Source organism: Propithecus coquereli, unplaced genomic scaffold (assembly GCF_000956105.1).
Source record: "Propithecus coquereli isolate 6110/MARCELLA unplaced genomic scaffold, Pcoq_1.0 Scaffold9, whole genome shotgun sequence".
Classification (NCBI taxonomy): Eukaryota; Metazoa; Chordata; class Mammalia; order Primates; family Indriidae; genus Propithecus; species Propithecus coquereli.
The window spans coordinates 1,923,089-1,950,767 of record NW_012155284.1 but is presented as its reverse complement, the minus strand read 5'-3'; the positions used below and the strand labels follow the sequence as shown (position 1 = coordinate 1,950,767).

The following is a 27,679-nucleotide window of genomic DNA, read 5'->3' as shown; positions in this document are numbered from 1 at the left end:
GTGAGACCCATCCTGCCTGGCTGGGCGGTCGGCCAGGCAGGCTGCAGGCACTAGAGCCCCTCTCAGAGCCCCGGGAGAGGCAGCCTCCAGACCACGCTCAGGGAATAAGGCCTCTGCCTTTGCTCTTCAAGGGGGAGGGAAACGTTTCAGAGAAAGGGCAGGTGCCAGAAAGAGCCTAGGGCCCAGTGCAGAAGAGTCAGTGGCCTGCGTTCAAGGGCACAGCTGGGGGAGCAAGCATGTCCTGGAGTCTGGGCCGGGATTGGCCGACACCCTCAGGAGCCGCCCAGCCCGGGAGTCTTTTCAAGGGCCGGCCCTGCCAGCTCCTGTTATACTTCTTGGCTGTGTGTGTGCAGCAGGACGTGGGACACTCCGGCTTCAAGGTCAGTGGGTCCGTGAAATTCTGCTTTATTCCTGCAAGGAGGAGGCACTGCTAGGGCCAGTGTGAGGGGCCCTGGAGGAGTGGACGCGGGGCTGCAGACGGGGACCACGTACAGGACCATGGGCACTGCATGCACGTGAGGAAGTAATGGTGACTCGATAAAGAAGCCAGCAGAGTGTCCACCCTTAGCTGAAGCTCCCCACTCCTCCTTCACGCAGGTGGGGACAGCTTAGTCCAAGAGGCCAGAAACATGAGCACCCTGCTTGCAGACCTTCTTTTTGATAGTGAGTCAGGGACTTTTCTTGATGGAAAAAAGAAATCTAAATGCTGAATTTTGACACTAACTTTTGGACAACTTTAAACTTTAAATTTCTTTCCCTTGAGATATGCAGAGCCTCATCCACTCATTTCTGGGAATGTTTTTCCTTGGCAGCATCAAAAGAGGTGCAAATAGCGACTTGGAGTGAACTAACTAGAAAATTAAAATTTTAAGTTCCTCAAAAGGAGCTAATTACTAATAAGCTCGAATAGCTGGACCCAATTTAAACTGGTGAATATTGTTAGAGATTCGTTTTTTAAATCACTAATACATGGATAATGGGCCAAGTAATGGTTCCCCTCCCCACTGGAAGTCAAAAGAAAAAGCTGCAGAATTGGCCGCAATGTGTTTCATCCATGGCAAAGGCCTGTTCCCTGCTATAATAGCTTGCTTGCTTGGCTCTCAGAGGTTATACCAGCCCTGTTCTTGAGCGGGTGGCATCTCTGCCTTCAAATGCTTTGAATGAGCAGAGAGTGACATTTGCCAAACAGACCAAAGCCCATTGGCATCCTCAGTGTTGCCCTTTAGACATCTGGAAAGCACTGCCAGGCTCTGTGACCCTCACGGTGTCCGCTGGAATCAGGGGGGTGGCAGTTAGTGCCTTCATGGCAAGGATAAGCTCGTTAATCTGGTGTGTGCCTTTTCCAGAAGGGCTGCTTTTCCTGTCTGTGGCACTCACACTTTGTGTGTTCCTGAACTCACGTCCTTGGTCTGTTCTCTCGCTCCTCTCATGGAGGAGAACACGGCCACCACCAGGAGAACACGGCCACCACCAGAACGTGGCAAGAGGCCTTCCTGACGGGCGGGCTCTGCTAGGAGGAGCTGGGCTGTATTCCGCTGCCCCAGCACTTCACCGCCTGCACTGCCTTTTCCAAAGACCTCAGACTTTGCGGTCGGTCTGCGGGTCAAGGCACTGTCCCAGTAAAGCACGTGAGTGCCACATGCACCCCACGGACTCTGCCGGCTCCACGATCACACCGCAGCCTTAGAGAACGTGCCATAAGCCAGGTCACTTCTCCTAACAGGGCAGCTGAGGAAGGTTCAGGAAACTGGGCTGGGAGGTGGGGTATGGAAAGGGGAGTCTAGGCCTTTCAGAGACAAGAGGGGGACTGATTCTGAGACAGAGTTTGCCCCCTGCTCAGAGCCCCTGGGTCTTCATGTCTGCCACAGCCTAGAGCAGGATCCAGTGTCTCCCCAGAGGAAACCACGCGGGGCCTGTGTCGAGCATTCTGGGAGCTCCTGCCCACTGAGCCCGGGACCCCGCAGAGACCAGGCCCGAAGGTGACTGCTGGGGTCACACCCACCCCTGCCTGGGAAGCCTCAGAGACTCCTTCCCTTGGGCAGGGAGGAGGGCAACCCACTCCTTCACAGCAGTTTAAATGACTAGACGGCTCCTAGTTTCCTATTTTCTTGACAACAATTTATTATTAATACCTTTGAGAGACAAGTCTGGTCCCATCTTCATCACAAGGAGGCCTAGGAAAGGCCTCTGTCTTACAGGGTAGGACTCTAAACATCTCCTGCCTATGACTCTCTGCTTGCTGAGTGGAACAGAAATGCCCAGGGGTGCCCATTAGCTTTGCCCGTGTACTCAGTGGTCGTGAGGTAACGTGAACCCTTTGCTCTCATAAACAGGGAGGGGACAGCCATTTGCTGGTGGCCTAGGAGACTGTTGTCCTGGGAATTTGTTCAGAGAGTTCTGTGGAGCTGGTCCAACCCCCCAAACGTCCTCTGTTTTGGGGTGACTCTCTGGGTGGAAAGCTGACACGTGGTCCTCCCCCCAGCTTTCCACCTGCCTTCTGGCCGAGGAGCTCAGACACATGGATGCCACGAACAGCTGGCCCAGAAATAACTCTGAGGCAGCAGAAAAGCACATGCGGTCCCCACCCAGGTGCTCAGGACAACCAGGAGGCTGAGGCTTGAGGTAGTGACAGAACCTGAGGCCTCCACATTCCAAGATGTCACGGAACCAGGGAAGACCCTTAGACCAGGACCCAGACTCCCCGTATGCCTGCCTGGGACAAAGATGTGCAGCTCTCGCGGGCTTCATGTGGTTGTCCTTGTATTTTAATAGAGAAGGCAGTGTAAGAGTAAACAGGATAGTGCTGCCTTTGGCTCTGCCAGGGCTCTTGAGCCCCCCACAAAATCTCCCTGGCTTGGAGCCCAGGTGTTCAGCCCAATTTTAGCCCAGATGCTGTGAGCAATGCTTTTCAAAGCAGGAGCCATAGAGATGTTCCAGGGTAGGGAAACTGAGGCAGATAGCTTCGATGGGGTGGAGCTAGATACTACCTTCCTCCTCACCTCCTGAAATCCCCACATGTGCAGGAGGAGAAAGGAGGGAAGGGGAGAGAAAACCTGAGAGAGATGCCGGCTGGCCCAGCACCCCTGCATGGCTTGGCAGGCACGTTGGGCACCTAGTGTCAGAGTGGAGCGGGCAGAAATATCCCTGGCATGCGTGCTACTTCAGCAGGGAAGGACACGGAAGGAGAACAGGCTGGTTATATTCTGGGACTCTGGGAGGAGTCATATGCTCTCAGGTGACAATCCTGTGCCTAGGAGCTGCTGTCTTGGGGGTTTAACTGAGTTAAGTGGCCGGTGGCTCCACAAGTCCTAAGCAGCAAGGCAGGGTTTCCCTCCAGTTGCCGGTCAGTGCAGGGCAGCGTGTGAGGTGCTGGGGTCCACAAGGAACCTGAATCCAGGGCTAAACACAAGCCCGGGTTCAACCAGCTCTACCAACGTACTGGCGTGGAGACCTGGAGCAGGTCACTTCACTTCTCTCGAGCCTCAGTTTCCCCATCCACACGATAATGCCTACTTGACAGGATTGTTGCAAAGACTGAAGGTAATGTTTGCAAGGCCCCTAGAATGATGTGGGACTCATGACAGCAGCTCAGTAAATGTTAGTTAAAAAAAAAGACAGGAAGTTTTGACCCAGTGTGCAAGGATGGAAAGGATATTCCAGGTAGAAGGAAACACCCAAGCAAAAGTCAGAGGTGGGCAAGTGGGGGACCTGCTGGTGAAGCCAGAATTCACTGGAGACGCGTTGTGAGGGTGGGGCTTGGAAGAAGAACCGGGGGGCCCAGGTGGTCAAATCCATTTTCTGATTGGTTTTCAGAGGCTGATCAGTAGATCTGAAAGTATGTGATAAGCACCTTCTGAAATAAAGTCTGGTCCTCAGAGAAATGACAAAGTAAAACAAATGAAACACTTTAAATGGTAAAAATGTGAGCTAAAATTGAAAAGCATTCAGGGAAGGGGCAGACGAGTGCTGGCTGGGGTAATCGGCTGTAGCCTGGGGAGGGGGCGATGGTGATCCCATAGCCTCAGGGCCGTTAGGGGAGGGGACTTACATTTATTCAACGCCTACTGCAACCTGTGCCTTCATCCCCACAGCACCCCCTGGAGAGGTCTCGTCGTGCCCATTATAGAGAAGGATCTGCTGAGGCTCAGGTGGTAACACGCAGGGTTCCCAAACCCAGCTGGGCTTGGCAGTCGCCTGTGCTTGGGAAGCTTTTTCACAACACACAGCTGCCATGGGCTTTGACAGCAGGACGCAGTCACACAGGTGTGCGTTCAAACTGCACCTCTGTCACTCACTAGCATGTGGCCCTGGGCGAGTCATTAACTTCATAGAGGAGTATCTGTCTTCATCTACGAAATGGGGCAACAGCATAGAGTGTGCCTGGTACAGCAGGCTGTCCGCTTGTTCCTCCTTTCCTCCTAAGGAAACTATTACTTGTGTGGATAAGACACACATGGAAGGCCCAAGAGCAGCTTCTCTTGAAGTTGAAAAGAACATGGGGAGATGCTCAGGGTACGACATCACCACTGTTTGCAGCAGTGTCCATGGTGGAGCTGGGCAGAAACCAGAGGCCCCAGGGCCAGGCCTCCTCTCTAGGTCTCATGGAGACTTTGAAAGAAGCCAGCACATCCTGCAAATGTCCTTCTTTGTCTCATCCCCACCTATCATGATTTTGCTTATTTGTTTTCTTGACCATCTCCCAAAGTAAAATTAGAAGACCCCAAAGGATGGGACTGTGTTTCTTTTACTGATTCGCATATCACTTCGCACAGTACCTGGCACGTAGCAGGCTCTCAGTAAAGACTCACTGATGAATGAATTCCATGCTTCCTGCTGGGGTTGGAAGCCAAGCTGAGACCCTAACTGACCTGAGGCTTCCTGGGATCCTTGTGAAAGAGCAGGTGCCAACCGAGTGGGCACAGTGGGGTGGGGGGTGAGGCCAGAGAACAGGGCCAGTCAGAGAGCTGAGGGGGTGGTGGGAAGGAACACGGAAGGCAGAGAGGTTTAGAGGCCAGCTGCTCTCAGCCTTGTCATGTCCAGCAGGCGGGGTTCCCTGGGAGAAGAGTCCTGGTGGACCAGCATCTGCCTGCCATGGTCCTAACTGCCCACCATGTGCCAAAGGGTAGGCCAGATCAGCCAGCAACGAACATCTCTAAAGAGAAACATTTTAGGAAGCAGATATGTGCTTTCTGCAAGATGTATGTGAAATGCTCCTGCTGTTTGCAAACCCCCTGGCTACAGGAGTGGAGCCCACAGTGAGGGTGTCTGGATGCTGAAGCTTTTATCCCAGGGATAAACACCACAGCTGCTCTGGCCCCCTCATCTCCTCTCCCGAGTGATCTCTGAACAGAACAGTTCAGTAAGTTATGATAATGCTCAAGAATGAGAGGAATCAAAAAAATTTTAAAAGCTTCACAAGTGAGCCTCAGATTTCTTTTTGCTCCAAGCTTTTGTCCCAATGGTTTCACAAGATATACTGACTTATAAAACCATGTTTGGAAACTAGGCAAAGCCAAATACTGACTGTTGGTGGGCACAGATTACCTCTTACATACAAACATCTTCCCAGCTTTACTTATTTATGCCACATGTTATCATGTGTGCAAATAACCAGTCAAGCCTCTTCTGAGCAGTGCCTGAGCCACAGATAATGCTTATGTAATACTTGGGGCCTGCCAGGTAACAGGGAAAAGCAACTTTCTGCCTGTGCAGCTTTTTAAAGACTAACTTTAATATGTAATAGAGATTTAGCTTAGTCATGAGAGAACGTGGTTTCATTGCAAGCCTGGCTCTGGGGCCTTGGAGAGCATGGAACAGCCATTTCCAGATCACCAGACTGTACAACAAGACCCTTGTTTCAATCTCACACCCAAGTTTATCAATTGGGACCTTGATAGTGAAATTCAATGTCTCTGTGTGTCTTGAGGAGAGTAAAACAGAGTCAAGGAGGCAGGAATTCTTTGCTTCATCAAAAGTTGAAGTCTGTGTCAATTCTCTGCAAGGGAGCAGGGATTACTTGAGAATTTCAGTTCCAGGACTGTGTTGCTGGCTACAACCAATGCCTCCCCAGGGTCACTGGCATGAATCGTCCATTATTGCTCAGACATCAGTGCAATGCTGGAACTCTCTATTTTTTTTTTTTTTTTTTTTGAGACAGAGTCTCACTCTGTTGCCCGGGCAAGTGCAGTGGCGTCAGCCTAGCTCACAGCAACCTCAAACTCCTGGGCTCAAGTGATCCTCCTGCCTCAGCCTCCTGAGTAGGTGGGACTACAGGCATGTGCCACCATGCCCGGCTAATTTTTTCTACTTTTAGTAGAGACAGGGTCTCGCTCTTGCTCAGGCTGGTCTCCAACTCCTGAGGCTCAAGTGATCCTCCCACCTTGGCCTCCCAGAATGCTAGGATTACAGGTATGAGCCACCGTGCCTGGCCAATGCTGGAACTCTTAGAAGTAATTGAATATTATTTCCAAAAACTAAAATATGAATATGGTGACATCTCAAACATTAATATTTTGAGCCAGACATCCACCCCCACATTGCCTTCATAGGAAGGAAGACCTTTCATGACTACCAGTTGTGTTGGGCTATGCATGGAGACCATTCCCTCCCCTTTCTCCTGACTCTGCTTCTTAAGACTTATCTTCTCAAACAGACTCAGGTATGGACACATAGCAGTGCACAGGCAATTTAAGGAAAGAAAAATAAAGATCAAGACATTTGGGTCAGCCTCAGAAATGAATGCACTTCCTGTTAGCTTAAGGAGACCAGGTCCTTCCTGGATTACTTTAAGGCACGTATTGCCTGGAAAGAATTTGGGCAAAGCTTCTTTTACTTTGGTGAGTTCTACAGTAAATCTCAGAGTGACAGTATTGCCTCTCTGCTCAGAAAGTGGATTCGAAGATGTGTCAGCAGATGAGACAGCCCAAAGGATGTATGTTAGTATTGCCTGCCACACACAAGAGCCAGGAAGCATTGGTGCAACTCTTTGAAGAGCCCTCACCTATTCTTGGAAGGATACTGACTACAACCTAGTAGGGGACAAAAAAGTATAAGTGACGAGATTAATGTTGGGTTACTACAAGTCCCCAGGACACCGTCAAGAAATGATCATTTCATTTTGTCTGTTTTTAGTAATATATGCTGTTGTTAGGATTGAAAGAGTTGTTTGCAGACATTAGCACAGAAGAAAAACTGTCTAATAATCTGATTTCCTGGGATAACGTAGAAAAACAACTTATTAAATGTTTTCAAGGTCTTTGATGCTCTTAGTTGAGACCTTCAAGTTTAGTGGAGACTTCCAGGTGATGATTCACCTTATCAGGAGTTTTTCCTTCACTGGGTGGCCCAGGTTTTCATCCACTGCCATAAACATCAACCCAAGTTCTTTGAAGCAACTGATCCACCTAAGCTTGGAGCATCTTGCAGCTGCATCCTGGAGCCTTCCAAATGTTAAGGAAATCCATACTTCCTTATTTAGGCATCATGGAGACCAAATAGTGAGAGAGTACTGAGAGCTACCTGCTCCTTTGTTCTCCACTCAAAGACCCACGTTATACAGCTCCCTGCTTGGTGACACTGTGGGGCTCATTTGCCCTTCTGCAGGGTATCTGCATGGGTGTGTTTATCCTGATTTTCAACACTTGTTGATAATTATATAAATACTTATTTGGATTTACACATTTTAATCCATCGTCTGCATTTCAGGGTGTCCTTCTGCTGTCATTGCCTTTCTTTCTCAAATATATATTTAGTAGTTCCTTTGTTATTGATCTTTTCTTTATCTGCATTTGTTTTTCTCACTCTTCATTTTTGAAAGATGGTTAGACTAGATTGTTAATTCTATGTTGATAATTATTGCTTCTAAAAGTATGATTTCTCTGGCCTCATTTTTGAAAAATCAACTGATGTCGTTCCTGATGAACTGTGTTTTCTTTGTCACCGATATCCTACAGTTTCACTATTATTTGTCTACGTGTCAATTTCTTTTTAGTTTGCTTGAGTGATGTTGTGCCTCTTGAGTCATGGATTCTTGTCTTTCATCAGTTCTGGAAAAGTCTCAGCCACTTCTCATTAATTATGACTTCTCTGTTTCCTCTATTCTTTCTGTCTGGGATTTCAATTAGATGTGTATTTGACTTTGACATTCTATCCATCAGCTCTCTTATATCTCATGTTTTCTATTTTCATATTTCTCTGTGCTACATTCTGAGTAATTTCTTACGATAGATTTTCCAGTTCATTTATTCTATATTCAGTTGTGTCATATCCAGTAGTTCAGTTTGGTTCTCTTTCAAGTCTGGTTGGTTTTTGTTTTCTTTTTCTGTTTTGTTTTGTTTGAAGACAGGGTCTTGCTCTGTCACCCAAGCTGGAGTGCAGTGGCATAATCATAGCTCACTGCCACCTTGCATTCCTAGGCTCAGGCAATCCTCCTGCCTCAACCTCCGGAGTAGCTGGGAGTACAGGCATGTGCCACCACACCCTGTTAATTTTTTTATTTTTTGTAGAAATGGCCTCTCTATATTGCCCACGCTGGTCTCAAACTCCTGGCCTCACCTGATCCTCCCCCATCAGCCTCCCAAATTGCTGGGATTGTAGGCATGAGCCATCGTGCCTGGCAGCTTGGTCATTCTCAATAGTCTCTTGTTGCTTGCTCATAAATATGATTCCAACACTTAGTTTTTTTTTTTTTTTGAGACAGAGTCTCACTCTGTTGCCCGGGCTAGAGTGCCATGGCATCAGCCTAGCTCACAGCAACCTCAAACTCCTGGGCTCAAGCGATCCTCCTGCCTCAGCCTCTCAAGTGGCTGGGACTACAGGCACGCGCCACCAAGCCCGACTAATTTTTTCTATACATTTTTAGTTTTCCAGCCAATTTCTTTCTATTTTTAGTAGAGACGGGGTCTTGCTCTTGCTCAGGCTGGTCTCGAACTCCTGAGCTCAAGCAATCCTCCCGCCTCGGCCTCCCAGAGTGCTAGGATTACAGGCGTGAGCCACCACACCCGGCCTCCAACACTTAGTTCTTTAAACATTCTATCTAGAGCTAATTTACATTCTTGTTTGGCAACTGCAGTATCTTCAGTCATTGGAGGTCTAAATCTATTTCTTCTGTTGACTCTCATTCATTGTACTTCCTTATGTGCTTAGTGATCTCTGACTGGGAGTTTGTCATTTAATGTCAATCTGTAGGAATCCAGGGCCTAATCTGAGAAACCTGCTTCTGCTGGGAGCTAGGGGATGGGAGTCTGCTGCCTTAGGGCCACTTTAGCCCCTTTCAAAGGTCCTAGTTCAATGGGGGAGTCCCAGACTCAGGCCCCAACCCCCATTGCTGCCACCTTGACCTTAGTGCTCAGATAGGCATCCACCCTCAAGGTAACCCAAGCCCCTAGCTTATTACTCTGAGCTCTCATACAGAGCTCATTTTGGGTGAGAGGAGTGGGAGGGTGGGCCTCAGAGATTTCCTGTACCTCTTAGAAGCCCAGAAATCCATCCTATTCAGGGTCCAGTTGTTGTACAGTGGCAGACTCCAAAGGATCACTGGTCTGTCAAACAGCTGGAAGTAGAAATTCACTGTTTTTGTTTATTTTTTTATATCATATTACTGGAGAAAATGGCATGTATTTCAGGTAGTTTAGACATTAACAATGTCTAAAACTATCCAAATTTTCCCAAGCAGTATGAAAAAGGGGGAGGGGGGAAGGGGAAGAAATAGAAAAACGAAACACACCAAAAGAGGGCTACAGTTCCTGCAGTTCTTTCTCTTATCTTTTGATCTCTATGCTGTGGTTCCGGGTCGTCCTTTGAAGATTTCTAATCCAGTTTCTTTGCTTTCCAGACACTCATCCAAGAGGCAACGATGGCCAGTACCTTCTCTAAGTTGCTAACTGGCCGCAGTGCTTCTCTGCTGTTTGCTACCATGGGCACCGGTGCCCTGACCACCGGGTACCTGCTGAACCGGCAGAAGGTGTGTGCTGACTCCCGGGAGCAGCACAAGCTATTTCCCCCCAGGTAAGGCCTCTTGGCTTCAACAGAACTTCCAATGCCAGCCAGAAACATGCTTTCCCCTGCTGGAAACTGTCAACAAGCGTCCTTCCTTTTGCCTTTGAGGATGACCAAGTCAAACTGAGACTCTTTAAGCCCCACAACCCGGGGCAAATACAAGGAAGTACAGCATCACCATTCCTGCCCAGAGCTTGCAGTCCAGTCGAACAGTAATAATAGCGATAGTTGACATTTGTTGAGCACTTTTATGTGTGCTAAGCACTTTACATGGACTATCTGTTATTCATCGTAGCATCCTTTTGTTATGAAATGGAGGCTTAGAAAAATTAAGTCGTGCCCAAGTTCACACAGCTGATGCAGCCAAACGCAAATCTAGGCCCCCTGATTCCAGACCCCTGTCTCTCTCACCACTCCACCACCTTCGGGAAAATGTGATGTCATGGTGCTGATTTTAAGTATCAGCTTTAAAGGACACTGCAGATGGGAAGTGGAGGAGTGGCATGAGGGGATGAAAATAGACATATTTTCTCAGCCCTTGGAACCTTGCCGTGGGTGAGACACACGGGCGGAGCAGAGTTTGAGTGGTGTGCCAACGTCACGGGTTCCATACACACAGGTGCACATGAGAGACAAGGAAAACCCTGAGGTGCTTCTCAGAGACACTTACTGTCTCTTGTGGAAATGAGGGTGTCTGAGGGTATCAGGAATTCCTGAGGTGAGATCACTGTGTTTGAGCCTGCGGTGGTCCTGAGTCCCCTATTCTTCAACCAATGCATACCCCAGGGTAAGCCAGTACTCCATTTGATTTTTTATTATTCCAACAGATTTTTACTGAACGCCTATTTCAATAATCAGGCACTGTTCTCAAAAAAACAGCCAAAGCCCCTCCTCTGGGGGAGCTTGAGTTACAGGCAAAGGACAGAGAAATAAATGAATTTCTATGTAGTTCCACCTGCAGCGTTTCTAGCCTCTGCACCGGGGACCTAAAGGACCACAATATGGCTCTCCTTAAAGTTTTACCAGAGCTTCTGGGTTTCGGGGTGGCGGGGAGGAAGTCTGCATAGGATCTCAATTGATTCGCTAATTCTGTTCACCTCACCCTGTCTCCTCTATCCGTGAGCCACAGTCTGCGGGCGGCCACAGCAAGCATCCTGGGATCCTTATCCCTTTCTCGGGCACCTCACTGGGACTACTTTCTCTAAGCCTGTCTCACTTAAGTTAAGACCGCCAGGCAGCTCTAGCCGAGTGTCCTGTGCACGCTGACTGAAGAGACCCTGGTGGAAGGATGGGCAGAGACCCAGTCCTCCCCTGGGCCGCTCCCCGCGGGGGCTGTGGCTGAACGCCCCTCTGCTCCCCGCACAGCGCAGACTACCCCGACCTGCGCAAGCACAACAACTGCATGGCCGAGTGCCTCACCCCTGCCATCTACGCCAAGCTCCGCAACAAGGTGACGCCAAACGGCTACACCCTGGACCAGTGCATCCAGACAGGAGTGGACAACCCTGGCCACCCCTTCATAAAGACTGTGGGCATGGTGGCTGGGGACGAGGAGTCCTATGAGGTAAAACTATGGGCTGTTGATTCCGCAGTGGGGAGGTAGGGGTGCTGGGATGGTGGAAGTGCACAGTCCCCAAGTCCTCTTCTCTGTGGAAGCCAGCTCCAGCAGAACCATCTGGAATGCTTTCTGGAACAATGAGGTCTACAGCTTCTCAGGGACAAAGCTTCTTTTGCTGCAGCTCTATTATCCCTCTCCGTGGAGGAATGAGTTGCATGACAGAGCTCTCTGAGCCTGCCAAAGGGATAAGTTGGCACAGAAAAAAAAAATCAGATGTTATGTATTCACCAATAAGATGTTAGGGGCAGGTGCATTTGTGGCTGAGTTTTATATGGGTGTGGGTTGGGAAGAGGGTTCCGTGTGCCTTAAGTTTAGGAATTCTCTTCCTGTTACTGATTAGACAGCCACTGTAGCCCAGACTAAGTCTCTTGGACAAATGCCATGATCTCAGCATCCTCATCCTTGGTGTAGAAGCACAAGATGATCTGGTACTAGCAGAGCTCAGCCACCATGCACCCCTCTCTGCAGAGCAGCCTCTCCATCATGCAGCCCTCCTCCCTCAGGTCCACCCTCTTCGTACACTTCTGTTGCAGGGAGCTGAAGGCAGTTCCCCCGGAAGGTAGCCATGGAGAGAAGAGAGGGAGCCATTTTCAATAAACAAGACTGGCAGCTCATTTATATACAGCTCTGGGTCTGGTTTGGGACCAAACTAGAGCTGGCTCCCTCCCCATTTTCCACAGCTCCCAGAGACTGCAGGGTGCTCTGTTACAACTTCTCTTAATGCTCTTTTATAAAGGATATACCTGAAGTTGTTTTGTGTTGTTTTTAGAATAGATTTTGCACAAGACCCTTTGGGCTGGGGAAGGTCCTGACAGGGTGAGAGGTCCCTGCTTTGCCCTACCTGCTGCAGTGTTCTTCTGGTGCAGTCAGGTTTTCCATGAATTTAATGTTGCTTAAACTTTAGAATCTGAGCTTCTCTTTTGAGCACAAAACTGCTTAGCCTCTTATATGGTAGCTGCTTTTATCCCACAAAAGCAAAAACTTATAGGAAACCCCTCGAATTCTTAACCACAAATTTTTCTTAGTCTGATGGTAGTGAGCTTGGCAGAATCACTAGGGAGGAGGTTAAGATGACAGAGTTCAGTGGCCCTGCCCTCTCTCAAGGGGCAAGGTTCCTCTAAAGGTTTTCTTTGGTGGAAGCTTGTTGTTATTATCCACCAATCCATTCTCACACCCATTTCCTGCATGGTAGCACTGAGAATCTCAGAGAAGGAGGGCATCAACTTGGCCCTTAAGATAAAAAGGGACAAGTGATTGGAAAGACCTTTTAATAGTAGGTGAACCAATTAAACAGGAAACAGAAATATCTTCGCTCCCGCAGGTGTTTGCTGACCTTTTTGACCCCGTCATCAAACTAAGGCACAACGGCTATGACCCCAGGGTGATGAAGCACCCAACGGATCTGGACGCGTCCAAGGTAGGCGCCAGCCTCCCTCTCTACCCTCCAGTGCTCCAGAGCCCCGGCGAGGACACCTGGAGAGCGGGGTTCCCCGCCCTGGGCCCGATGCCCCTTGAAAGCTCTGGAACTGCTCAGGCACAGCCTACTTCCTTGAGGGCCACAAAGGTTAGGAAGATCCCAAAGTGTTTGTTTTCCTTAATAAATACCATGAGGGTAGAGGTGGTCACTAAGAACTTTAAGCGTTTCCTACAGCCACTCCTTTTTCCATCGCAAACCGCCTAGTGAGGGTAAAGGCTCCCAGACCGCATTGTGGAAAACAGCTCTGCCCTTTACTGACCTCAGGCCCCTGCCCCAAGAGTTCCCGACTGCGTCCCACATGCGGCGTGTGCAGTCGTGCACACGTCCCGGGGGAAAGCGCAGGCCGGTGCATCGGAACCCGCTGCGGCCGTGGCAGGCCGCAGTGACCACACGCTTTGCTGGCAGGTCACCCACGGGCAGTTCGACGAGCGCTACGTGCTGTCGTCTCGGGTGCGCACGGGCCGCAGCATCCGCGGGCTGAGCCTGCCGCCCGCCTGCACGCGGGCCGAGCGGAGGGAGGTGGAGAACGTGGCCATCACCGCCCTGGAGGGCCTCAAGGGGGACCTGGCCGGCCGCTACTACAAGCTGTCGGAGATGACGGAGCAGGACCAGCAACGGCTCATCGACGTGAGTGGCCGGTGGGGCTGCCGGGGAGGGGCTGGACGGAGAGCCAGGACCGCGCGGGAAGGCCCCGCCTCCAGCTCAGCCCCACCCTCAGCCCTGGCCGGAAGCTTGCTGGCTCCGTCCCTGCGGCTCTGCTGAGGGCTGGGCCAGGTCTGGGGCTTCTACCTGTTCAGTATAAGGAAGGAAGATGAGGCTTTAAATTGCACTTGTCAAACCACGGAAATATTGTATGGATAGCATCTGCATAGGAAACTCCAATGGGGAGTTGGTGGGCTGGGGATATGGGGTGAAGATGAATGGAGGGTCCCCTTGCTTGTTGAAAAATGGGAACAGTTAGGTGTGGACATCCTGTCTGTGCTTGGCAGATAGTCTGCACTGCCCCACCCAAAGAACATCCTGGAAGCTAGGAAAAGGTAGAAGGGAAGCTCCACGTGCAAGGCCTACCCTGACTCCTGGAGCTGATTCCTGCTGCCTCTGCTGTGTCTGTCTTCCACGGCTTCTCTCTGGCACTAGGGTAGACAAAACCCAAGTCCCTTACTTATTTTCCCCTCAGCACAGCTAAAACTGGATGGTGTTTTAGTTAAAACTTTTAACTAAACTCCAAAGAAAAGCAAAAACAAAATTCCGTCATTTCAAAAGATGCAAATGTCGTATGTGCTCCATTTCCAAACCAGACAGGCCAGCTAGATGGTCTATGGGCCTCGATCTCCTGGTCTGTGGCCACTGGGCCAACCATTCCTTTGCCCCGTTACAGAACAAGCCCACCTGCACCTCAAGTAGCCACTCTGGTTTCCTGATTAGGGGACCTGCCGCTTTCCAGGCAGTGAAAGTTCACAATCCTCTCCCAGCTCAAATCTCTGATCTCTCCCAGTTCTTAGAGACTGTAGGACTCCTCTCCCCATATCCATTTGATTTCTTACTTCAGTGTAATCATATTTGACTCTATGTTATCTGTATGTCTCATTATAGAGTATGTACATAGCTATGCAAGTGTGAGTAGTGTATACACAGCAAGTAAAATATCGGTCTCTTGACACTGATTCTGATGTGTGGCATAGTATATTGAAGCGGTTAAAGACACAGTCTTGGGAGTCACAGAGATCTAGGTTTGAATCTAGGCTCTGTGACTTCCTAGCAATGTGATATTAGATAGGTTGTCTTACCTCTCTGAATCTCAATTTTCTTCACTTACAAAATAGAATAATCACACTTCATAGAGTTGTTGTGAGGATTAAAGGAATAAATTAAAAGCACATAGCATAGAGTCTGGCACATAGCATTAAATTAATGGTAGCTATTTTTACTTATGGGTCATTATTATACAACTCTAATACTTTTCAATGAAAGAAATTATAATAATAAATGAGCCAATAATGCTAGAAACATAGAGAATGGTGGCTGTGTAGAAGAGACTTTTCAGAATGGCACCCTCATTCATTGCTCCTCTGCCATTGCCTGGAGTTGGTGTTGGTGTTGCAGACACACTCCAGAGTGCTGTAGTGAGCATTTCCATCTGGACTAAGCCAGTGGTTTTCAGTCTTAGCTGCATGCTATAATCACCTGAAGAGCTTTTAAAAATCCCAATGCCCAGACCATACTCCATAACAATTAAGTCAGAATCTCTCAGGGATGGGAACTGGACATCAGCATTTTTTAAAGCTCCCAGGTTATGATAGTGGGCAGCAAAGGCTGAGAACCACTGCCTAAGAGACCTCAGCAATTGTAAGTGAGTTGGAACTTGGTTACCTGGCACTTGCAGTCATGCCTGATCTCATCAGTCTCTCCTCTCTGCTTTGTCCCATTTGGCCTACAGGACCACTTTCTGTTTGATAAGCCAGTGTCCCCTTTACTAACATGTGCTGGGATGGCCCGTGACTGGCCAGATGCCAGAGGAATCTGGTATGGATGTAGCATTTTTACATTTGCTCTTTCGGATCGCCTGCTTGTCCTAACCTGAAGTTGTTGTGAACTGCGGTTGACAGCATGCCCGGCTTGAGCTACATGGAGAAGATAGACTATTTGGAAATTTTGTGTGTGTTTATGTGTATGTGTATATATACCTAAGTATTGTGGTGTGTCTAAGACATGTAGGAATGTGGGCTGGTTTGCATGAATTATGCATGAGAAAAAAGACTACCTTTTTAAGAAAAAATTAGCTTCATATTATTTGACCTCACAGAGAATCTGTTTCATGAATGACATTAAAACAAAAGAACAAAAAATGAAAAACAAGTATTGAGGATTTAAGAAAAACCCTAAAAGGAAGAATGAATATCTAGTGTATACATATTTTATCTTGGCCAGCAGTCCTCAGTCCACTTTGACTCCTATACCTCAGTAGGTTATTATATGAGTGTACCTGAAGGAACCGAAATGAGCAGCTGCTCAGTTGGGGTGGATAGGCAAGATCTATATAACAGACATATGTGAAATCTTGTGTATGTCAAACATCTTAAGCTGCAGGCAAATGCTTTTTTTATATAAGCACAAGATTTTGGTTGAATATGTCAGGAGACAAAATACTCTGGTTAGCGTCAAAGCCAACCAAGTGTTATCATAGTTGAATTATTGTCATCCTAGTCTGAGGAACTAAGGGGTTTATATTCTTGTTGGGCAAAAATGTGACATCTTTAAGGGTTGGAGTCAGTCTTATTATTCATTCTATCAAAGTAATATTATTTTGTGGCACTTGTTTAGGCACAATTAAGTGGTTAGGGCCATCTAAGAAATGAAGGTGAAATGAAGCAATCAAGCTAGGGAGGTAATGGGAGTTTTCACGTGTTGAAACAAATGCTATAAACACTCAACACCATATTTCTCTCTTCATTAGGCATAATTATGATAAGACATTTCTCATCTGGATAAATGAGGAAGACCACACCAGAGTAATCTCCATGGAAAAAGGAGGCAATATGAAACGTGTATTCGAGCGATTCTGTCGTGGACTAAAAGAAGTAAGATGTTATCAGAGGTTTCTGAATATTCATTAAAATAAAATATTTTTCTGTCCAGAAGGAAGAGACAATGGTAACTTTCAAAATAGAGCTAATTTTTTTCTAGAGATCAAAGCATTATTTTGGAGTGGAACTTCCAGGGTAAAGCTTCAGAAGATAGCTGATTTTCTCTTATTAGAAAGCTCCTGTACTTTCCTCTCCATTCCACAATGGCTTGGGAAAGTCTGTGGATCATTACTTATTTTATGATTTCTTTAATATTGCTCTTGGCTGTTCTAAGGATGGAGACGATATAAGATGTAACCTGACCACAGACATTCCTGATGAGACTTCCTATATTCTTTTACCGTCTTGGCGTGAATAATAATACCACCAACTAACATTTATTGAGTGCTTAGTATTTGCTAGGTACTGTGTTCAGTGCTTTACATGGTTCATTTAATTTAGTTGGATCACTTTAATATTTTGATAGAAGAGGTATCATTTTCCATTAAAGGAGTACTGTAAATTTATCTAAATTTCATTCATGCCAAACATAGGGTATACATGTCTCTCCCTGGTGTTGGGGATGTGCTGAATGAATGGATATTTGAGAACTCTGCCATTTGTTCACTGTTGTTCTACTTGTAGGTAGAACGGTTAATCCAAGAACGAGGCTGGGAGTTCATGTGGAATGAGCGCCTAGGCTACATTCTGACCTGCCCTTCGAACCTCGGAACAGGATTACGAGCTGGCGTCCACGTTAAGATCCCAAAGCTCAGCAAGGTAATGTTTTCTGACCAGCAGCCCCGTTGGGTCCCTCCAGGATCAACTTGGATGTGGCTGCTTTGTGGAGGGATAAAACATCTCTGCCCATTCCTTAACCCTTACTTTCTCACCTATAATAGAAAAATGCAAAGAGAGGGGTAAGTTTGCCTCAAAAGACATTTGTATTAGGATAAAAGGTTAAGGGGCTGTGAGAAAGGGATGGTGGCTTCAAGAATAAGACCTTTAAATTCTCCCTCATGTAACAATCAGGATAGGTAGGCGGGCAGTTCTGCTCTGCTCCCTGAGGTTCCTGCCATCTCTTTTCTCTGTCTCTCTTAGTGCAAGTAGTTCTCAAACTTGAGCTTCCAGGAGAATCACCTGGAGGGCTTGTTAAAACACAGATCACTGGGGCCCACTTGCAGAATTGGCATTTCTAACTAGTTTCCAGGTGATGCTGAGTTGTCCCCATTTCTATGGTCACAGTCAGGCCCCATATTCCAGTTGGTGGGAAGGGGAGAGAGCATGCAGGTGTGTCCATACAAAGATTTAAAGTCTGGGCCTGGAAGTGGCACACATCACCTCTGTTCATTCCATCGGCAGGAACTTCAGTCAGTGGTCCAACGCTGGAAGAAGAGGAAATAGATTCTCTTGGGCTACTAGTAGTTTCTGCCGCAGCACACCAAGTGAATCAAATACTTTAAAACAATTTTAGAAAATGTGCTTCCTGCCAAAAAAACAAAGAATAACATGAAAATTTTTGTTATTTAAAATTTCGATGTTAAGAAAGTTATTTGAAGTGATTTAACTTCATGATGTTGTTGATACAATGACAAATGTTACATAAATGAATAATAAACACATGAAAGCTGGCCTCTAGATGTCAAAAGAAGGGTATAGAAGTTAAGAACACAAGGTTGGAGTCATACTACCCAGGTTCAATTCCAGCTCTGCTACCTTCTAGCTGTGTGACTTTTGGCAAGTTAATTCCTCTAAGCCTCAGTTTCCTCATCTCTGAAATGGGAGTGAAAGCAATGCCTACTTCAGTGGGTTGTTTTAAGGCTTAAAAGTTCCAACGCGGTGGCCTGGTACATGGTAAATAAATGCTTTATAAATGTTAACTGTTATAATCTCCCATTATATGCCTTTTCTAAGTGGATGTGCCAATGATGGTGAATCAGTTTTGCTTATTGTGATACTAAGTGTTATCCCTTGTCCTAGGATCCACGCTTCTCTAAGATCCTGGAGAACCTAAGACTCCAAAAACGCGGCACAGGCGGTGTGGACACTGCAGCAGTGGCAGACGTGTACGATATTTCCAACATAGATCGAATTGGTCGATCGGAGGTAACATCTCTTACTCTCCTAACGTAATCTGACAAACTCAGCATAAGACAAAGAGGAAATAGAGAAGTAGCCCAAACAGTCTTATTTTTTCCAAAAAATTCAAGACCTCTTCTTCCCCCATGGAGTCTTGAGTCATGTTAGCTTTTCATTGTAGTATTATTGTTCCATGGGAAATAACTGCACAAAGGTAAACACAGTGTAATCTGAGAATTTTTAGGCAAGTAAAGGAATTCACAACGGGAAAGTTGTCACCAACCTGTCACTGAGATCTATTCCAGCAATCTTCAGCAGACAGGAGCTCTATTATGCTAAAGGAACAGCAGTATTTTCTCACTAGAAAGTCAGAAATGTGTTCTATCCCTCTGAGGATGGTAAAATAGGAGAATTTTCTCTTGATTCTGAATTTCCTTTGGTGAAGGCTACGTACTATCATCTTCACTTTGGCATTTCTAGATACTTGATAGTTTTTAACCTTTTATTTTTAGGGCTAAAAAAGACAAATAAGGTATGCACTAGGAATAGATAAGATTGTGCTAAGGCTAGGCACAGTGGCTCACTTCTATAATCCCAGCACTTTGGGAGGCTGAGGCAGGAGGATCACTTGAGGCCAGGAGTTCGAGGCCAGCTTGGGCAACATAGTAAGACTCTGTCTCTATAAAAAATAAAAACCAGCTGGGTGTGGTGCACCTGTAGTCCCAGCTACTGTGGAGGCTGAGGCAGGAGGATTGCCTGAGCTTGGGAATTTGAGGTTGCTGTGGGTGAGCTTTAGCCTGGGTGACAGAGCAAGACCCTGTCTCCAGAAAAAAAAAAAAAAAAGATCATGCGATTATGCTCATCCTTCAGATTCTATGAATACCTAAGATGAATAAGATTCATAGACAATGTGTAGGTCTGAAGTGATGAATTAGATTAGGCATAAAAACACACTTGAGGAGTATACAGCTGAATACTAAGCAAATACTGAGCATGCTAAGTTATACCAACTTATCTGGATGTGGTCACATTGAACACATCATGCCTATCATTAATTTAAAAGCCTCTTCTTCTCATAACAAAACACTTAATAATTCAATGCTGGTTATTAAATCTGTGGGTTATCAAAGCTCTCTCTTCTTCCTTGCTAGTTTTTGAATATTTCACTACCTATTGATACCCCTACCAATAAACTGAGGAAAAAGAAAGGAGAAAACACTCAAAACAATTAAATCAGCTTGTGCGCTCCCAGCTCTGGTAAGGAAGGTACTTGAGGAAGAAGTGGCTGTAAATACAACTTCTAAAGTTGACTGTATAAGTGTGATATAGTGAATAAAGAAAATCTGGGTGCCTAGCCCTGTTGAAGTCTAATATTAACTAGATGTTTATTACTGGAAAGCAAGGTAGTTAGTGCTTTAAAAAATTTTAAGTCTAACTGTAAATTAATAGGCAATCAATATAAAAGCTAGAAAAATGCCAAAGAGCATTTTTTTTTAATTTTCTTTGAGACAGAGTCTCACTCTGTCACTGAGTAGAGTGCAAGTGGTATCATCAGAGCTCACTGCAACCTCAAACTCCTGGGCTCAAGTGATCCTCTCACCTCGGCCTCCCAGAGTGCTAGGATTACAGATGTGAGCCACCACACCTGCCCCCAAAGAATATTTTTTAAAACACCACCCATTTAGCCCAACAATCCTGATAACCATTGTGAATATTATTCTAAATTGCACTCCATTCTTTTTTATAATCATTCAAAAAACTTTTAAAAACATTGTTATTATAACACATATTTCGTATTATAACACAATTTTTTCCCAATGTAGTATATCATGAGCATTTCCCCACAATATTAAATATTCTTCAAAAACATGATTTTTAATGACAGCATAGTAAAGATAGTCTATTATCTGTTTAATGTTTTCCTGATTATTTGATATTTTGTTTGACCCTCTCTATATATAACTTTAATCACAACTCAGATTTATTCAGTTAGAATATATTTCTTTTTTTTTTTAATTTCAGCATATTATGGGGGTACAGATGTTTAGGTTATGTATGTTGCCCTTGCTCCCCCTCCTTGCCCCAAGTCCGAGTTTCAAGTGTGTCCATCCCTTGGTGTGCATTGCACTCTTTGTGTATGCATATACCCGTCCCCTCTTCTCCCCTCCCCCTTGCCCGACATCCAATAGATGTTATTCTTATATGTGCACTTATGTGTTGATCAGTTAATACCAATTTGATGGTGAGTACATGTGGTGCTTGTTTTTCCATTCTTGGGATACTCGGTTAGAATATATTTCTAGGAAAGGAATCCTGGGTTAAAAATCAGGGGGTGCTGTTTATGACCAAATTTTCTACCAGAAGATTTCTACCAAGATACAGTCCCACTGGCAGTGAATGAGAGACCCATCTCACCACACTCTCACCGACACTGGGATGGACCAATTGGATAAGGAGAAAATATGTGTTTTCTTAATTAGTAGTGACTGGCTTTCTGGTTCAACCCTCTCTCAGGGCCTCAGTTTCCTTATGCACAAAAAGAGATGGGGATGGAACTAGACTCTGTCATGTCTAAGGTCTAACACTCGATGATTCCTTCTGTCCTTCCTGCTCATTCATGAGTTGTATCGTGTGTTTTAGGGCTGTCTGGGATTAACTAATGCTTACTACCTTCATCTGGGTCTCCTTAGGAACAGTGCAAGTAATTTCTTTGGGAGGCGATCCCAGGGGACACAAATCATAGGTAGATGTGCTGTGGTTTAAGAAAAAAAAATATTTGGAAACCAAAGTTCTAACATATTTTTTAAAAATCAGGAATTTTAGAAAGTTTAATATAATTTGCCAAGTTTCCTTTAGTTAATAAACTTGCCTGGCACAGTGCAAACATGATTTAGTTGCCAAACATTTGACTTTAAGCAATTTTTCAGAAAGATACCCACTGTGTAAATGATGATATCTGATCAGGTATCATAGTGCTCAGATAGGTAGCTGTGGCAGGTCAGAAATCAGATGCAGGCCAAAGAACAATACAAGGGTGTCTTACTTTTGTCATTGTGGTGTCTTACTTTTAAACAAATGCTGACATTTTATAGCAGACATTGATGGGAAAAAAAGTGAGATGCAAACTAATGTTTTTCAAATATAAAAAAGCTTGACATACAGGGTAATAACCCCATCTTAATCAAGGAGAGATGGAGAGAAACCCTTGTGATATCTCTGCCTTCCATCTCTGAGAAGGACCTCCAGACAACTCTCCTTCCACAGCCGCTTAGGGAAATGGTGAGAAGGAAGAAATGGTTCCAAAGTCCATCTAAGTGGCCAGTTCTCATTTATTCCAGTGTTGGTCCTGCTGCTCAGTGCCCTGCAGGTGTCTTGTACTCAAATTAATCATTCATCTTTTTCACTATCAAAGGTTGAGCTTGTGCAGATAGTCATCGATGGAGTCAATTACCTGGTGGATTGTGAAAAGAAGTTGGAGAAAGGCCAAGATATTAAGGTGCCACCACCTCTGCCTCAGTTTAGCAGAAAGTGAACTTTCCCTTTCCCAATTTATAAATAATCTGTCTGCTGGTATGACAGACAGAAAGAAGTCTCTACTCTGAGAGTTTTTGTAGACTTGGAAAAATGTAAAATTGTAGGCTCTTGCCTATCTTTACAATAAAACTCTCCCTAAATATCTTTGGTTTGTTTCTCTGATTTTTAAGTAATACTAAGAAGAGCAAACACATCCAATTACAAGTAACGAAATAGGCAAAAATACTTTAAGGCAGTGATTAAACTAACACTTGTTAGACCACTTACATGCACATCTAGATAACCCTCTGATTATCTAGAGGTTAAACACAGTCAACCCTTTAACAAATCCCTGATGGACACCATTAGTGAGGAACTAATATAATAAACAATTTTCTGGGAAGTCCAGCAAGAGGAGACTATTTCTCTTGTGTGGAAATAAAGACTACACAAATGAAGACAAACAGAGGCTATTTATTTATTCAGAGTTTGCTCTAGCAAGTGAGTCAGCCACCAACCATCACTTGCATTTGGCAGAGACTCAAAGGCAGGCCAAGGCTTGGGAAAGCTTTATGGTGAAGGAAAGGGGAGGCTTCAGGTCTGCTCTGATTGGGGTTGCAGGCACAGGGAAGTTGGAGGCAGGTTAACTAGAAGTGGGATGTCCTATGGGATTAGTTTGGGAAGCATATTTGGCTTTATGTGGTTGGTTCTGAGTCGGAAGCATGGGCAGAAATTAGGGAGGTTGGCAGTCATTGACCAAGTCCCGACCATCCTGGACTCATAGTTACATAGGTTGTGGTTTGGCTTCCTGGACTAGTTGCTTTAGAGGTTGTGGGTGAGACCCCTCTGTCATACATGGTTTAGTCATTGTCCATTTGTATGTTTAGTCTCTCAGAAACAATTCAAAATTTGATGTCTGAAATACTGAAAATGTTTTTAGCATAATTTGAAAGCTGAATTCTTCCTTCAGCACGCAGATCCTTATTTTGAATCTTGTTATTTTCCATCCATCCTGTGACGTCTGCAACCTGAAGGGACATGACAGAAGAGGTGGGAGCCAATTATGTAACCAGTTATGAAACTGCTCCACACACAAAAGACAGATATTGCTAGTTGGAACAACAGAAATGAGATCGAGTTCTGCATTCTATAGTAAGTGAGCACTGTTAAGTGCTGGAGTTAAAATAAATCGGTGCTATGATGTAAGCATTTGTCTTCCCTCCTGCTATATTGAGAAAAATAAAGTATGAAAAGAATACAATTATGTTGGTGCTAACAGGCACTACTCTAACTTTTGAGTGACAAATTTTTATGTGGTAGAAATTCAGAAGAGGAAACCATACCAGTATAATTCGGGATATCACACAGGGTGCCCTGAAGGGGATGGGGTGAAGGGCTGTGCCACCAACCAATGCCTGAAGACAAAGGAGGGATCACAGCCTCACACAGCGGCTGACATTCTTCAGCACAGAGAGAGAAAGGGTGTCATGGTCAGCACATTGACTCTACAGACACACTCCTGGAGTAGAATTCCCGACTCTCCTGCTATATGACATCGGGCGACTTCATCTCTAGGCTCCTCAGCTTCCTCTGTATGAAATGAGAACAATGATTATCCCTATCTCATAGGCTGGGAACGTAAAATTAATTAATATTTGAAAAATTCACTTAGAATTTCTCAATACATATTAAGTGCTATGTATTTGCTGAATGAATAATAGAAATAAATCACTATTATAATATTATAATAATCTATCTCTGAATATCCCTTAACAGCATCCTTTAGGTCAAGCCAACAGGATTGATGGTCCCTCTTCTTAAAAGTCTTATGAACTGAACGGTAAATGAAGGCAAGTTTGTACAGCTACAGAAACATACACATAAATGAGCTGAAAAAAGACCAGATAGGCACATACACCAATATTTCATCTTTTTAGAAAAGTTGAAAAACAAGCATTGTCATAAAATATATGGCTACTCATATAAGAAAGCAAGCCTTATAATCTATACTACAGCATCTCCAGCAACATCATCAATGTGAAGAATTAACTGAATATCTAAGATACAGAGAATTCCAGATAACATCTCTCTTTTTCTGTTGCTGCATTCTTATCTAATTCATTTCTCACCCTTAACTATTAGTTTTAATTCATCATTAACCACACTGATATTTGCATTCAATATTGGCTTGCTCATAAATTTTTAGTACTTAATCTTTAAATTATCTACCTTTGAAATTCTTGATTTGTAAGGCTATTTGACCTTTAGTGTGTTATCAGGAATGTACTCGTGTGCAACTTTATCCTTTAAAAACAAAATATTTGTAACTAAAGACGGTCATTTAAATCAAGTCTACAATGGATTCCTAAACATTCGATCTGCCACCTTGCTTTTCTTTGAAATCCTCCATATTCATCAACTATCCTTTCCTGACAGCTCTTCATACAATTTTCAGATTATGTAACAGCACTTAACTTGGATACAAGAATATCCTTTCTCCTCAAGCATTGCCAAGCATTTGAGTGATATGATCCTGTTTGTAAAGTTGCGATAAGTTTTAATTTTGCTACAAGAAGACAAGCACATTGGCAAAGTTACAGTGAAAATAAAAGATCTTTTATGTGAAAGATGAGTCCATTGGAAGAGATAAAGGGAATTTTAACTATTAATTAAAATTCTAATTGCATACCATATCTTCCAAAGTAGACACAGCATGCAAATAGTTCCTGTTTACTAAGGTCTAGTTCAATCAATATTCCATCAAGGAATGATGAACAGAGCATAGTTTTGAGTCACAGGCCTTTTAAAATTTGCTATATTCCTTGTATCTGAGGCAAATCATTCTGGCTTCTTCCATGAGGGAAGGAGAAATAAGAGTCCTCTTGACTGCTGGGCTGCCACAATAAGTCTGCTTATGGAGACTGAGCTATTCTTCCCTCATGCCAAACATGACACAAGAGCATGTCTGAATGTTTTGAAATCAGCCAAAAGAAGCTGTTTTGAGATCAAAAGATTTACATTAAATTCAGGTTCAGCCATTAACCAGCTATATGACCATAGGCAAATTATTTAACTTAATAATGTATTGGTTTCATTCGTAAAATGGAGATAATTCCTGCCTTACAAAGTTTTACGATGATTAAATAATCTAAGGCAGTGACTTACATTTTTTTCTTTTACTGTAACCTATGGGAAGAAATATATTTTGCATTAGAACCCAGTATGCACATATATGAAAGTGCAAGTGAATGTATGTATAATCCAAATAAAGTCTCATGTAACAAAATTTACCCTATTTAAAATGCGCTCTGATATTTTTCTATTCTAGACTATCTTATTTTCTTCCAGTTTTAAAAAATTCTGATTATAATCCACTAAATTGATTTCAAAACATATTAATGGGACAAAATTCACTTTGGAAAACACAGACTTAATTAACTGGCTCAATAAACATTAAATTCTCTCCTTCCTTCTTTTTTGTTCCTCTTTAATCCTTTAAATATTTTGTTCCATTGTCTTCTGATCTCCATATTTTTTGATGAAAAGTTCATGGTTTTGCAAATAATTGTTCTTCTATACATATGTAATGTGTCATTTTTCTCTGTCTGCTTACAGTATTTTTTAGCAGTTTGTCTATAATGTGTGTAGGTAACTTTTTTCACATTTACACCTATTTGAAGTTCACTGAGCTTCTTGAGTATGTTGATTTATGTCTTTTACCAGTTTGGAAAGTTTTTGGCCATTATTTCTTCAAATGCTTTTTCTTCCTCGTTCCCTATATCTTTTCTTTCTGGGACTCTAATTAGCTATATTAGACCTTTTGGTATTGTTCCACAGGACCTTGAATGTCTGTCTATTTTTTATAAATTTTTTTCTCTTTTCAGTTTATTCAATCATTTTTCTCTCTCTTCTTTAGATTGGATCATTTCTATTCTATCTTTAAGTTATTTAATTCTTTCCTCTGTCCTATTCTGCTACTGACTTCAACCAATGATTTTTAAATTTCAGATATTGTATCTTTCATTTCTCAAGTTTACACTTGGTTCTTTTTTTAAATATATATTCCATTTCTCTGCTGAGATATTTCATTTTTCATTCATTGTAAACATCTTTTATTCATTGAGCACAGTTAGAATAGCTGCTTGTCTTGTGTTATATCTCTGGGTCATTTTGGTCATCTCTGGGTAAACCTGTGTTGATTGTCTTTTTTCTTGTCATATTTTCTTAGTTCATTGTATGTCAAGTAATTTTGGATTGTATCCTGAGCATTGTGAATGTTATATTTCATAGAATCTGGGTTTGATTGTAGTCCTCTAAGAATGACTGATGTTTTTAATAGGCAATTACCTTGATTAGACTCAAACTTCAGTCTCCTCTGCAATGGCTGGCAGTTCAAAACACAGTTAAGTTCTTTAAGCCTCAGCTGTTAATTGGTTTGAAGCTGCTTGATTCATGTGTTGACCAAGCAAAGATTTCAGCAGAGTTTATCCAAAGAATTAGGACCTCCACTTCTCTGGCTCTCTCTCCTCTAGAACATGGCTATGATTGCCTCAGCCTCCATCTCCTAGTTCACTAGGCCACAAAAGTGGTGGGTTCTGTATTGGAGTCTTAGCTATTCCATGTCGTACCATGTCTGTGGCCCATGAAAGCCAATGCTACAAAATTCAAAATGTACACTGTACGATCTCGTCCTCAAAGATTTGAATATCCTCCAAAATCTGCCTACTTTAGTTCAATCTCCAGAATTCTTATATAATTTTTTTTTTTTTTGAGACAGAGTCTCACTTTGTTGCCTGGGCTAGAGTGAGTGCCCTGGCATCATCCTAGCTCAAAGCAACTTCAAACTCCTGGGCTCAAGCCATCCTCCTGCCTCAGCCTCCCGAGTAGCTGGGACTACAGACATGTGCCACCATGCCTGGCTAATTTTTTCTGTATATTTTTAGTTGTCCGATTAATTTCTTTCTATTTTTAGTAGAGACGGGGTCTCGCTCTTGCTCAGGCTGGTTTCGAACTCCTGAGCTCAAACAATCTGCCCGCCTCGGCCTCCCAGAGTGCTAGGATTACAGGCGTGAGCCACCGTGCCCGGCCAATTTTTAAAAATTTAATTGGAGTTTGTATTTTTTATATGCAGGAGAGTGAGTCTGTTAGGAACACATTCCACCATAGAAGTACAACTCCCTCCTTCCATGACTTTTAAGGAAAACTGATCCTATTTTAACAGTGTGGGAAGGGAAAATTAATCTTCTGAAAAAAACCCTTGAAGTCATTAATAAACCAGAAATGAACGAGAAAAATATCATTTCTTATCATTGAGATAAGTGCAATACATGACAGTATTTGTGGAAAGTCAACTATATCCATAGTTACATTGAGGAGGAATAACTGGGGATGTTAGTCATTTATGCTAACTGCAAGAGGAAATTTCAGTGATAT

The 27,679-nt window shown here is 44.2% G+C and overlaps 1 protein-coding gene across 2 annotated transcripts; it reads left to right on the top strand.

Moving 5' to 3' along the window:
* Nucleotides 1-297: 297 nt before the first annotated feature.
* On the top strand, nt 298-22,406 carry CKMT2 (creatine kinase, mitochondrial 2 (sarcomeric)). Of its 2 annotated transcripts, none has more exons than XM_012664510.1 (10): nt 298-380; nt 9,833-10,005; nt 11,362-11,560; nt 12,936-13,031; nt 13,497-13,718; nt 15,529-15,614; nt 16,546-16,669; nt 17,300-17,434; nt 18,635-18,760; nt 22,146-22,406. In XM_012664510.1, the coding sequence occupies exons 2-10, from the start codon at nt 9,854-9,856 to the stop codon at nt 22,263-22,265; spliced, it is 1,260 nt and encodes a 419-aa protein (XP_012519964.1). In that variant the 5' UTR covers nt 298-380; nt 9,833-9,853; the 3' UTR covers nt 22,266-22,406. The 2 variants fall into 2 exon arrangements, with proteins under 2 accessions (XP_012519964.1, XP_012519965.1); XM_012664511.1 differs by having other exon boundaries at nt 334-384.
* Nucleotides 22,407-27,679: the final 5,273 nt, after the last annotated feature.